General features: G+C 42.5%; 1 protein-coding gene across 18 annotated transcripts in view; it reads left to right on the top strand.

The window, feature by feature from the left end:
• Positions 1-13585, top strand: part of ctnnd2b (catenin (cadherin-associated protein), delta 2b) — a 173195-nt gene that overhangs the window by 120784 nt on the left and 38826 nt on the right. For all 18 annotated transcript variants that reach the window (XM_085805987.1, XM_085805990.1, XM_085805989.1 and 15 more), the window contains one exon: positions 2093-2306. In XM_085805987.1, the coding sequence (XP_085662113.1) occupies positions 2093-2306 (214 nt within the window). The remainder of the gene's footprint in view (positions 1-2092; positions 2307-13585) is intronic.

Here is a 13585-nt window from a genome sequence, read left to right as displayed (position 1 = left end):
AGTACAGTACACATAAAATGAAAAATACTATTGGCTACACTACTTATCCATGAGGGTTGGACGACACTTTTAAAAGACGTAAAATATTACAAAAGTAAAAAAAATAAATAAAAAAATAAAAGTTAGGCAATCACATGGACTTTATTTCTCATAACAAGTGAAGGTCTTATTGAGTGTGTGGCATGTGTGTGAAATCGCTTCACGAGTCTTTATTCAAGGGAATCTCCATCCTGCATGTGTGCAGATGTCTGATCTCCACCAAACTCCACATTAGACGACATTAACTCCTCATTACGCTCACTTAACCCAACCGTGAATACAGGCCTGTTCCTGCAGCCCGACCCTCCTGTCCTTTGGAGCCGTCATCACTCCGTGTCTCGGAGAAGACTGCTCCGTCTGTCTGTTCAATGTCAACTCAATTCAACCGAATTCGACTTTATTAATCCCCATGGAGACGATGGATCTGAGTGCAAACAAAGTTCTTCAAACAGCAATCAGCCAAGAGGCATTAAATATAGAGTGCGAGAGAGACGGATAAGAAAGATGAGTGATGCTGAGACTGTAGGAGAGTGAAGTATTGGAGTATTTAGAGCAAGGCTGCCAAAACTACTCATAGGCCAAATTGTTTTTTGCCCTTGAGAGACATGTCTGAATGGTAAAATAAAAGATTGGATGCTGTGAGATATAAATGGGCTCCTGCCTGTTGAGTCTCCCAGTACTGAATACACTGTAATTATGTGTTTGTTGTGCGTGACTTATTGTCTTATACTAATGCAAGTTAAGAGTGATGGAACATTAGCGGGTAATAATTTTTTTTTTTTAAAAAGAAGAAGAAGCTCAGCCTAGGGAGAAATGGGCATAGTTTTGTGTTGAGAAACTCTGTCAGGACTCCTGTAACTTTGTGACATCACAACAAAGCAATAAAGACTTAATCAATTACTAAGTCCCGCCCACCTTGACCCAACTTTCAACTTACGGTAGCTGGATTTGGTTTCTCTGCCATATTTTTTTCTTTGATCATTCAGAAAACACTGAGGCTCACTAGATTGATCTGATAAGCCAATCTGAGAGAGGAGATGTCAAATGACATTGAGATGGTTATTGTTCCTAAAACCAGAAATACAGTATATCTGCTTCTTGATCAACACATACTAGAGATGTGTTTCACCCTCCCCAATCATCATTTTTTCATTATTCAGCATAGTCATGTTTCTTGTTTTGTTAGGTAATTCCATAAACTAATTTTACAACAATATTTTACAATTACACAATAGTTTGATTGTTACAAAATACTAACATACAATCAGGAGAGTCTAATAAGAAGAACATTAGGCAGGAAGAAGATCAGTGCAGGATGGTCCATAGTGGAGGTGGTGATGAAAGCAGCTCAAGGATGAAAACATATTCATAAGAGGGAAACCTCTGATTGGAGATGGTCAGGCATGCACCTTTGTGGTGATAAAGGCCGGAGGTGGATCACATATTCTTTGCAGCGGAAAGAGAAAAGGTTTAACAGCTTACAAGTGAAGTCATTGTGAAGTTATATCATAACACACAGCTATTTTAACAAGTAGTTTCCAATCAGCATCCAGTTTGAGTGCATCAGCTGAAATTGGCTTTTATCTAACTCTGCAAACACGACCTTCTAACTGCAGCGTCTCTGAACAGTCTCCTTCTCCTAAAATGTCTTTTGTTTTTCTGGAGAGGAGGCAGCATGCCCTACATTCTGTCTTTGTTTGTTTGAAAGTAGGGACACGCAGGGACAGAAAGTGCAGTGGCTGGCATTTAAATAAATCTTGCATCAGTTCCACAGTAGCTGCTGCACCCTGTTTATTTTCATTTGTGGTGAAAAAATGTATATTTACATGATAACTTTAAAAAATTTGGTTTTCTAATACCACCACTTCAAGGAGTGAAATTGTTTTTTCTCTCAGAAGTAAACAAACTCTTATTTTCAGCGACTGCATTCTGTCTATACACATCAGCAGGCATGTTGTAGTGGAAACTGGCCCCAAAGCACATCATCACTGTTATTTTTTAATTGGCTCTTGCCTTCAGCGTACAGTGCAGTAATCCCTTCCTCCGTCCTCAGATCCGGCGGCAGGGTGGCATCCAGCTGCTGGTGGACCTGTTGGACCATCGGATGACCGACGTCCACCGCAGTGCCTGTGGAGCCCTGAGAAACCTGGTGTACGGCAAAGCCAATGACGACAACAAGATCGCCCTAAAGAACTGCGGAGGGATACCTGCTCTGGTCCGACTGCTCCGGAAGACCACAGATGTAGAGATCCGAGAGCTGCTCACAGGTAAGAAAGAACCTTTGTCTGCTATCTTCTCCAAGGAAAAATATGACCTTTTTTTTGCATGATCGTGAGTGCTTGTATGTACAAGTACTAAGGTTGTTTTTTTTTTTAATCAAACCTCTCCATACAACCTTGAACTTCCAAACTAACCTGCCAACTTACCAACTCTATCAGAATGGTGTTCTGGCCCCTTTTTTTTTTTTTTTTAACAAATTCATGTTTAAAGAGGACCTATTATGCTCATTTCAGGAGCCCAGTGCAGCACTATTGCAAGTTTCGATCAATAAAAACCTCCATACTTACAGCATACAAGCTGTCTGTGTACTCCTCCATTCTGGCTCTTTCCTGCTTCGCTCTGAAACGATCGGATTCAGTACTGTACGCTCCTGGAAACTGCCCCTTGGGATTACTTCACCACACACCTACAGTACCTCATGATATGGCACTTCCACGTCCTGCAAAAGCATAATAGGTCCCCTTTAAGGTTTATGCTTTTTCAACAGTTGTACTCTCATCAGTTATCTTGAGATCTTTGAGCCAAATACTTATATTCTTCAGGTTCTGTCATCATTGTTTGCTGCAATATGATTTCCATTGCTGGCACACAACAAATGAGTTAACAGCTACGTTACTCGCTAATGTCAATTCTTAATGTATCAATAGCAAACCTTTAAAAAAAATTGTTCCTTGAAGACCAAATGTGCACATACATTCCTGCATATACTGTCTATTTCCATCACACATCCGACACACATGGTCCCTCCCATGTACAACCACATGCATGCAGATAAACAAGATCAACTATTGACAAACACACAAAAAACACTGGATGGTATGTACGCTTTCCCATTTACGCTTGAGCACAAACACACACACACACACACACACACAAACAGAAGATAATTGTTTCCTCTCTGCCCACTGCCTTCTTCCCAGCACTCATCAAATGCTGTTGACTTGTCTGTTGACTTGTCAAACGAGGCTACATTGTATCCTCTGCAGGTTCATGTTCTCCCTCAGTAAACACTAAGAAGGATTCATTAGCTGGAGGATCTATTCTAAACCCACAAAGGACTGAGGTCTGGGTTGTAAACTCACCAGCGAAGCCTACACCAGTATTTTTCAAACCACTTTTGCTGTGTATAACTATGTAGTTCTTCTCTAATGTACGTTCACACACATGGCCATAGCAAAATAACTCTCACCCCTGAAGTGGGATGAGACATGAAAGAGCTAAAGGAGGAGTACCGCTCTCACTCAAACTGATCTATGTCCAGAATCCCCTGGGGAGTTTATTCCAATCCAGGAACCAGATGAGAAAAATGGATTTTTCTTACCGACACCATGAAAGCATCTCCTCTGGAGGTCTGTTAGGAGCATGAGCACGTCCATGCTTGATAAGAAACCAAGATTTTGGTTGTTTATGATTCTGGGACAGGATTTTCATTTCCTGAATGTAGAAATCATACAATTCATTTTCAAATAATGAGGCATGGTGTGAGAGAGACATAGTTTTGAATCAGTCTCTCTCTCATCACTGTTAATCTGTGACTGTCCTCAAGATTTTACAGTAAATATTCACTTAAATTGTTCAGAATAATTTTTTTTTTAAACTGTGCATGTTGGTGGAAACTGTTGGATGATCTCTTTGTAGGTTTCAACCCTAAGATCAGTTTTTTTGTTTCAGCACGTTTGATTCATGTTGCCTTAGTTTCAGAGCAGTGACCACTAATTATGTCCTCAATGAAGGATTCCTCACCTCAGGACACAGGGCCAGTGCCAAGATTCAGTGCCAATGGAAGAAATAGTGCGCCCGTTACGTAGCAACACACAAAGTGGTCATGTAGAGGTCATGCTGGTGTGTGTGTGTGTGTGTGTGTGTGTGTGTGTGTGTGTGTGTGTGTGTGGATAAAGCACGTCTACTTCCACACAACCACAATGTTGACAATAAACATAATGTAGCTAAAGAGATTGCGTCAAATTCCAGTATTTTTGAAGTTCTGGCATTTAAAGGTTGAGTCTGGAGTTTTTTTTTACCCAAAAATAAACGCTAGACTCATACAAATGAAATCCGTCTTAATCACCACCTATGGGCTTCTAGTCCTGTGTGGTGGTGGCTGTGTCTGCAGCGCCCCCTCCCCCTGCCTGTATTTTGGTCTTGTGCTTTGTTTTGTTGTGCACAGGGACGTTTCTGGGTGGAGAGCGAGATATGTAGCGGAGAGTGTTTTCTCTCCAGTGACGGTGAAGCTACGTGCAGCACAGTAGGAGGGCTCAGGGCTGCTGTCCCGGATGTTAGCAAGTGCTAGCATGTCTCTCTCTCTCAGCAGCAGCAGTCAGGACCGCAAAGAAAAAAAAAACTGTATGAGTGAAGTGCTGGAGCCGCGGACGGATACCCGGATGTCACCGACAACTAAGGCCTCGAGTGGTAACAAGTATGAGGGGTGTTGTGGTGAGCTAGCTTAATGCTAACTTCGGCTAGCGGGAGCTGTTAGCATCCACCGCTAACACCATCTTCCCAGCTCACCACAACGGCCCTCCTGCTCATTACAACATAATACTGGAGGCTCCCGTTGTTGGCCTTTCCTTTGCGGTCCTGACAACTGCTGCTGTCAGGGGCAGAAAGCTACACAGTTGAGCCCAAGAGGAGGGGCCCAGTTTGAGGAGAGAACCTTTGGTAACCCTTTAATTTACTGGTTGTTAAGTACGTGATAATGTCAAGAAATAGCCTACAAATAACAGTCAATGTCATAGTATGTCATGTTTTTTATAAAGGCAAAAGATTTCACATTCATGCTTTGAATTTTTGGGTAAGGCCAACATTTTTCTCCACCAAGTCCTTGCAATTGACTGATATTTCTGGGCTATTACTACGCAATCAATCGTTATTTGCTATATTTCTCAACATTACTATGAAATAGACCGTCTAGGCTATTTCTAGATGCAATAAATTGTTATTTCTTGGCTATTTTTTGACATTATCACGCAATTAACAGCCTGTAAATTAAAGGGTTACCGAACCTTTGTATGGTGTGATGACAGGAAAGACTTCCTCATCAGCAGAGGTGAAGAAGTCTCTCAATGAAAGTGCTGCACAGTGCTTGAGCAGCAGGACAGCAGCAAATCCGAGGACTCCAGAGAGTTCTCCAGGCACAGAGACAGCCCCATCCTGATCAGTTTGTTCAGTTTGGTGGTCAGTGTCACTGGCTCTGAAGCTGAGCACACAACACACTGGTAAAAGAATAGAGTCTGCTCTGTCCTGTCCTGTGACAGCCTCCGTGTACCTCTCCAGGGTATCTGTATCCCTCCACCACCTCCACCTTCTCTACCAGGAACTGTGTTTAACACTGTCCTCCAAGACATCTGCTTGGTCAGGAGCGGGTGGTTGTTCCCACACCGAGCCACACAGGGGTCCATCAGGTGTGTGTGCTCTACCTCCTCTCCACTGCAGCACACGCTGCAATGTGTTGGTGGTGATCCTGTGGTGCTGACCACACGTTCACACACACACATGCCTGCAAAATTAGACCTCAGACTGTGGTCTATCTGTCAGGCAGTCAGTGATCCAAGATATTGTAGAGGCTCCTCTCAACAGGGCGGCTAAGTTGTTTTAAAGAAACAGGAGCCTCCATGCTGACAGGCTACATCCACACCCCTATAGGTTTTTATTTTAAAACAGCACTTTAAAACTGAAACCATCCTGATCTCGATAACTGTTTAGGCTCATGATCACACAACTGAAAATGCATATCACGTGACCATTCGTGCACAATAAGCGTCGCTGTAAACAGGAAGCAGGTTGTCTTTGTTGTAGACAATGCTATGATCGAAGTACAAAGGCAGTGGTTACATTAAAATGCAGAAGTTAACCTCACAACAGCTGGTAGCAAAGACAACAAGGTCAGTCACACTTGTAATTCATTGCCCATGGTGCTTTCACAACTGCTCGTCTTGACCAATAAGAACCCATCAGGAGGCAAAGTGGCCTGCGTCACGAGTCTAATATCAGAAAACCAACATCCTCTACTTGTTTCAAAGCTTTGAAACCGAGCATAGTTGACTTATTTCCAGACTGAACCAGCATATTTTAAAGTTTCTTGTCAAGAAAAATGATCTTTCTGCATCTCTGCAAATAATTTCACTAGTATTAAGTAATTTTAGCTAATTGCTTTTTACAGTGCATTTCTTGGGTCTGAAGAGTAGCAGCTCCTTCAGGTACCACACGATTGGGAAACGCTGCACCGTCCTGGAGGAAATGCCGTTGTGTCCTCACAGAAGTTCATGCTCTCTGTTATTCAGCCTGTCATCGAGTTGACATCATCTCCTGAGTCTGTGGTCTTAAAAAACATCCCTGCAGAGTCTCATTAGCTACCCGTGTCCACCTCCTTGCAGGCTGCTGCTTGGACCGATGGTGGGAGGGACATGCACCAGGTTGTGGTCTGATCTAGAAAGGGGAGAGGGCAGTGGAAGTTTACAGATGTTTCATGTTTACATATCTCCTTATCATCCTACCTACAGCATCTGCACTCACCCCTGTCTGCCATTGAATCTCAAGAAGAGCTGCAATTATGATTTTTCCTAAAAGCTCTCATATATATAACTTTATAAGGGTCTGATAAAACAGCCAAAGTCAAGGTAATTAAGCCTGAATTTGACGGTCACAGAGCTGTATTTAAATTTGCAGAGTTTTAGCTGTCTTGAAAAGGGAAACCTCTCCCATCGTACCCTTCCCTCCCACATGAGGTGGACAAAGGCTTAGCATTAGCGAGTGTCCGGCTAAGCTTTTACCTCCACATTATTTATCCGTCCTTGCAAACTCTCCCTAAACCAAACTCTCCCTGTATCCCACACAGACTGCCCTTGAGCCTTCATGCACTCTCTCTCCCTAATTATTTACAGCAGCACTTCCTATCAGGGTGACATGAGATTCTGGTGAGGCACAAACATTTTCAGAGCTGTTGGTGGTAATAAGAGACAGCCATGAATACTAACACAGGCTAAATGATCTCCCCGCACAGGAAAACCTCATCAGCCAAAGTGAAATCGAGAGGTGTCCTCGTATTTCCCCAAACACGCAATCACATTTTGTGGCCGCAGATGACCACATGTGGTCGGTGCGTTCACATATATTTATATGTATGTAGTGAGTCTAGATAAGGGTTTAGGCTTAGCGGAGATGGAAATAAAAGGTTTTTTGTATGCTGCTGGAGTCTTAAAGAAGATTACCATATAAATTAGAGCAGCAATTCAAGGCACGGAGCACAGAAATCCCTCCTGTCACAAATTAATCAGCTGAACGACCGACCAGACGCAGACAGACCGTGCTCTCCTCTCCCCTCTCTCTCAAAGACCCAGAGGAAATAACTCTCCCTCTCTCTCTCCCTCTTCCTTTCTCAACCTCTCTCGCTCACGCTCGCGTCCCTCTGTGGGTAGGTTTTCGTAATTGGTCTCCCCTTCTCTTCCCGTCCCTTCCCGTCCTCTTTGCCTTTCTCTGTCTCCCTTCCTCCTCTCTCTCTCTCTCTCTCTCTCTCTGTATCGTCTGCCCTCTCTGGCTCTTTCTCTCGCTCTCTGGTGAGCATTTTGAATCAGGATCACAGTGGGAAGTCAAGCTGCCTGCCTGCCTGGCTACAGATTCAGCTACATACACACAAACACACACACATACACACTCTTTCTCTCACGTGTACAGTTTGCTTGATGGCAAAAAAAAGAGGCACAAACAAGGCTGCTGCCCTCTCTCTCTCTCTCTCTCTCTCTCTATTTAGTTTAATAACTGCTGATCAGAGCTAAAGATGATTATTGGGAGCTGGTTTTAAAGAGCAGATATTAATTCTGCAGCACGCAGCAGAAGGAAACTTTTCCTAGTTCAGTTCTTTAGATGTAGAGATATTTCACCAAGTGAGTGAGAATCTACAGTGCAGCATCAGCAGTAATGCGGATGTTGTGCTGGACCTTTGTGGTGGAGAGGGAACTGAGCTTGCAGGCAGAGCTCTCCGTTAACCCGTCCATCTTTGTTCCAGTCCTCACAGAGGAGAGAGAACAAGGCTGAGCTCAACCTGAGAGACAGAGGCAGCGCTGCTTCACATGGCACGGAGCCAGTTGAGGTGGGCTCATGGGTGTCTTCTTGAAAACGTCCAACTGGAAAGAGATTGGTCCCAGAACTCACTGCAGAGATTACATATCCCACCTGGCTTGGTAACACCCCAGGATCCCTCAGGAAGAGCTGAAAAGCGTTGCTAGGGGATCCCAAGGCTGACCCTGGACAAGCAGAAGAAAATAGATCACTATAATCAGACAGCACCGTCATTCCTTAGCACAGCCAAGAGACAGTGATGGAGAGGAGGACATCCAGAGGGACTGGAGCAAAGCTAAAAAGATCCCACTTCAGTGCCATAATGTGGTTTGACACTTTGGATGCTAGTTTGTCTGCAGTTATGAAACATAAAAATGAAACTGTATACAACTGCTGATGATGGTCATGAGACATAGTATAAGTTGCCTTTGCAATGACAGATATTCATTGTGTTCAGAAACATAGAAACCAAGTGATGGAGCTTCACAAGCTTCTTGTGTCAAGGTTATGGAAATGACAGATTACAGTTAAATCCCTTCAGAATAGGCCCGGTGCTGTCAAGACAGTGATGTTTAGTCACATGTTGATCCACCATGAGCCTCTAGAACAGCTTCACTCCTCCTTCAATGAACTGTGATGGACATTGTGCTTCCAAAAGACACACCTCCAGAAACATTATACATGGTTTGAGATGGATAGATGGATGGATGTGAAGGATGATGTCCAGAAGCACTCTGACAAAGACAGCTCAAGAGAAGAAAAGCCTAATTTTTTTCTGTTCTTCATAATGGAGGGAGTTTGTGAATCCCTGATGTGCTGTCTGCTCTCAGCTCCTTCGCTCCCCCAACCTTGTAGGTCGTGGCCATTAGAGCATGGCTACCTGACCCGAGCCCGCGGTAAAATTTATTAATTCGGGCTCGGTTCGGGTCGGGTTTGAGAGTCTCGGGCTCGGGCCGGGTGCGGGCTTAATTTCCAGGCCCGTGCAGCCCGCTAGTGGCCATCTCCGCAGAGAGGTCACCCTACTGCTGAGACCTCAGGTCTGACCTGTCTGCCCTCGCTTACAATCACTCTGTATTAACGATTCTTATGACATGCCAAGATTTCCCACAAAGTTTCACCTGATGCCAAGAGTTTAAAACTGTGTGTGACCTGACCATACAGCAGGTCGTCCTCGTAGCTCTGGCTGGTTGGGCTTCACTGTTTTGGCCTGGAGGAAACTATGTGATGCTGTGATGATGTCAGCAGAAACACTGACAGCAGCCCATAAAATCTCAGCATCGATCTACTCCTGGTTTACAGCACCTGATGTATAAACTACTGATAAAGGAATGAATTATAATCTGAGATCACAGACTATTACAGAAACCGATTTGATGGGTTTTCTTTAAGTTTGTTGACCTCACAGACAAGTCCTGTCGATTCCACACATGACACCTGTGTAACCAAGTGTGAAGGTGACTGTGAAGAAGAGAAGAGAAAACACGATAATCTGCCCTCTCTGACTCTCAGGCCTTTCTGGAACTTCTTTATTCCCTTTTCAAAATCCACTAGCTGTCAGTAGCTGTGATTTCACATGTCATTACAAATGCAACTTTCTCATCCAGTCACAGCACCACACATCATTGTAAGTGACAGGCCTGGATTGCTCACATCGGTGTCAGCTTTTCAGAGGCAGATATGGAAGTTGTCAGACTCACACTATGACTCTGCACAGTCTGGATGTGATCCACAGTCACAATGCTCATTCAGCTCAGCCGACGCAAAGAGACGGAGAGCGACCTCATGATCGAGGAAAGTAAGGTTAAAAAGTAATGTAAAATATGAAGATGTGGGTTATTTACAAAATTAACGCAGTTGCCAGAAAGTCCCCCCCCCCCCCTCCTTCAACTCTGGTGAATCAGTTTGATAACATTTGATTAATAGGATTAGAAGCAATAGTTAAACATTTATCGTCTGCTCAAAATACTGACAAAAAAAATTGTGATCAGAGCCAAAAGATGTGGAAAGAGATACCGGTAGTCTACTTTTAAATCACACAACAAAGAGAAAAGAAAAGAAAACATTAAGGAAAAGTAAAAAGATGACAGTGCATTTGTGCATCACCAAATTAAAAAGGCTGGAGTATGCAAAGCTAACAAGCTACACAAGCAAAGTTAATTAAACAAACATAGAGCAACTGTGTTCCCTTGAGTTACTCTCTGCTCATTAACTTATTTTCACTTCATTTAAAAGGGAGTTTTAATGCAGCTTCCCCCCCAAAAAAAGAAAAAAAAGGTTTAAGGCTCCGTCTGCTGAAATACAGGTAAACATTTTTTTCACCAGAATTAAACTCATTATTATGTTTTTTTATGATTAATAGTTTATTGTTTTATGAACAACATTTATGCAAATATTTCAATCACAAATGACATGGAACATTAAAATAGAATAAGAAGGGAACTATAATGAATGCAACAACAACCACACACAAAATAAACAAAAGATAACAATCACATACTTTTCCACAGACCAAACAAGCCAGTTGATTAAAAAGAAGAAAATAGTTGCACCCTGAGCTGAAGCTCATTATATATAAGGTGCAGCCCCATGTCGACCAAGCAATTAAAAGTGATCAGTGGTCACCTAATTACAAAAACAAAAAGTAGAGCTGAGTTTTCTCGTTTAAGGACACTGTAATAAATTAGTGAGAAACCTGATTGTTTCAAATTAAGTTTCTCTCAACAAAAGTATCATCATATCATAACTGTGCAGTGTCATTTTTGAATAGACATCCAGATAACAAAGATTTTCTCGTTTTTGTGAAAACCTTTAGACTACACACACAGACTTAAGTGTAACACTGTAGAAATACAATAGGAGGATTATACAGACCTTAAAACACTTGTTTGGAGGCTGTGTCTGTGTCTGTGGGAGAAGAGAGGGTCCTACGCTATTTAGAAGATTGGTGGTTCAATTTCCAGCTTATTCTGTCTGCATGTCAATGCATCCTCGGGCAAAACTAAATTTCATGTAGCCCCCAATGTATTGTGAGTGTGTGATAGAAAATGCAGTATGCATGGATGATGTGCTGTGGAAATGAGTGGCTTGTGTGAGTGGTGCTATATATAAGTGCAGACTATTTTAAATACTCCTCCACCTCCAACATAATGCTGACCTCATACTGAATAACTAAACAGTTATTCTATATCAGTAGATTGAATAACTGTGTGGAGGTTGTTTTCCATCAGATCACAGAGAACACAACAGTTTAATGTAGTTGTTAGTAACTGTTCACTTGTCGCTTGTCATATCTGTGTCATATACAGAATAAAACTGTGAATGGGGGCATTTCCAACTGCAGAAACAGCTGTCACAGTGTGACACCAATGATCCTCAGCGCAACTCCCCCAGGCTAACTTCATACAAGGACAGGAGTCACTCAAAAATACATCATGACCAAAAAAAAAGATGAACTGTAGTGTCACAGAGGAGGAAAATATGACGGGGGAGTGAAAGTACAGTACAAACAGGAGAAGGACAATGGCTTCAGAGACAAAGAGAGGTAGCCAGCATATTCATTTCCCCTCCCTCCGTATATCAGGACATTCATAACCTCCTGCTGCCATTCATGATGTAAGGCTGAGGCAATTAACCTCCTTCATCCATCACACATTCATGGCTGTGTGTGTGTGTGTGTGTGTGTGTGTGTGTGTGTGTGTGTGTGTGTGTGTGTGTGTGTGTGTGTGTGTGTGTGTGTGTGTGTGTGTGTGTGTGTGTGTGTGTGTGTGTGTGTAGACCTTCGATGCATGTGCGTTTTTCCACCAGCATGTTGGTGTTTATTAGCAGGCATTAATGTGAGAGGATGATCTGTGTGAGTGTGTGTTTCAGATCAAAGATAAAAAAAACCCACTGCCATCCACCTCCGGCAGATGATGTCATACTCTGCACAGCAGGAAGGGATGCTGGAAACAGCTGCCTTTACTCCACATAATAAAAAAAAAAACATCCCTTTTCTTGCAGATGCAGGATGACATCATGTCTCATAGATCACATGTTGCCAGATACAATACATGGTTATTACTTGAGGTTTTTAGGACCGAACACCATTACTTCCTTACAGTACTCTGGCAACCAAAACAACTGCAGCAACAAATGCTTTTTAGGAGCTACTTGCAGGAATATAAATTTACAATAAATGTATTTTTTGTTTTATATGCTCATTTGTAATGGATTTTTAATTTTATTTTTTCAATTTTGGTGATTTTATTTCTGGTCATATCCGGTAGACAAACAGTATAGACAGTAAATGGGTGGATTTCTGGTCATATTACAAAAGACAGATAAACATTAGCATGCATGTTGACAAGATATGGGCAATGTGAGAGAAACAGATCATAATTTGTAGGATAAGATTTCTCATTTCCATCATAGTAAACTGTCCCTGTGTTTGTAATCAGCACCTGGAGAAAAAAAAAGGTTGTGTCTGTGTTAATGAGCTCCATAAGGTTATGTTTTTAACTGACTGTTAGTTTGGGATGGGGAGAAGAACTCTCTCAGTGCACATGGATTTTTGTTTTATATATATTTCATTATTTACTTTCCTCAGTATTACAAGATCAGAACAAGAACAATATTTCTGTCCTGGTGGTGGAATTTGCTTAATTCAGCAGTTATTGTGTCTGTGTATGTGTGTGACTGATGTTGTCTGGCCTGCCCTGAGCGGGTTTCGAATCCGGGTCTCCTGCACCGTGGGCGATGATGCTAACCGTTTCGCCAAGAGGTCAATGACCACTAAGCAAGTGGATTAGCACATGCTGTGCGGTGAAACCATCCAAAAACAAGTGACAGCATTAAGGGAGACATATTATGCCCCCTCTCCACAAATTAAAATAGTTCCCGTGTCTTAAAGACATGTCTGTGACATGCTTTGGTCAAAATACCCCAAGGATCAAACATCACAGCTCTTTCCATCCTCTCAGCCCTGTTCAGAACGGCTGGTTTCAGTGCCTGTCCCTTTAAATGCAAATGAACCACTGCTTGCCCCACCCCACCCAGTTCATCATAACTTAACAAAGCCCAGATGATTTTTTTTTTTTTTTTTAAATAGAGAGTATTTTCAGAATTAACTCAGCGTGTAAATGAGACATTTTTTGGAGTTTGAAGCAGTGGCACTTTGTCCCTGTTTCCCCTGCGTTGGGTCATGCTAGTGTTAGGCTAAAATATCTAAGCTAAC

This window comes from Trachurus japonicus, chromosome 17 (genome assembly GCF_045865225.1).
Source record: "Trachurus japonicus isolate A0001 chromosome 17, Traja_1.0".
In the NCBI taxonomy this organism is placed as follows: Eukaryota; Metazoa; Chordata; class Actinopteri; order Carangiformes; family Carangidae; genus Trachurus; species Trachurus japonicus.
This window is presented reverse-complemented; position numbering and strand designations above follow the sequence as displayed.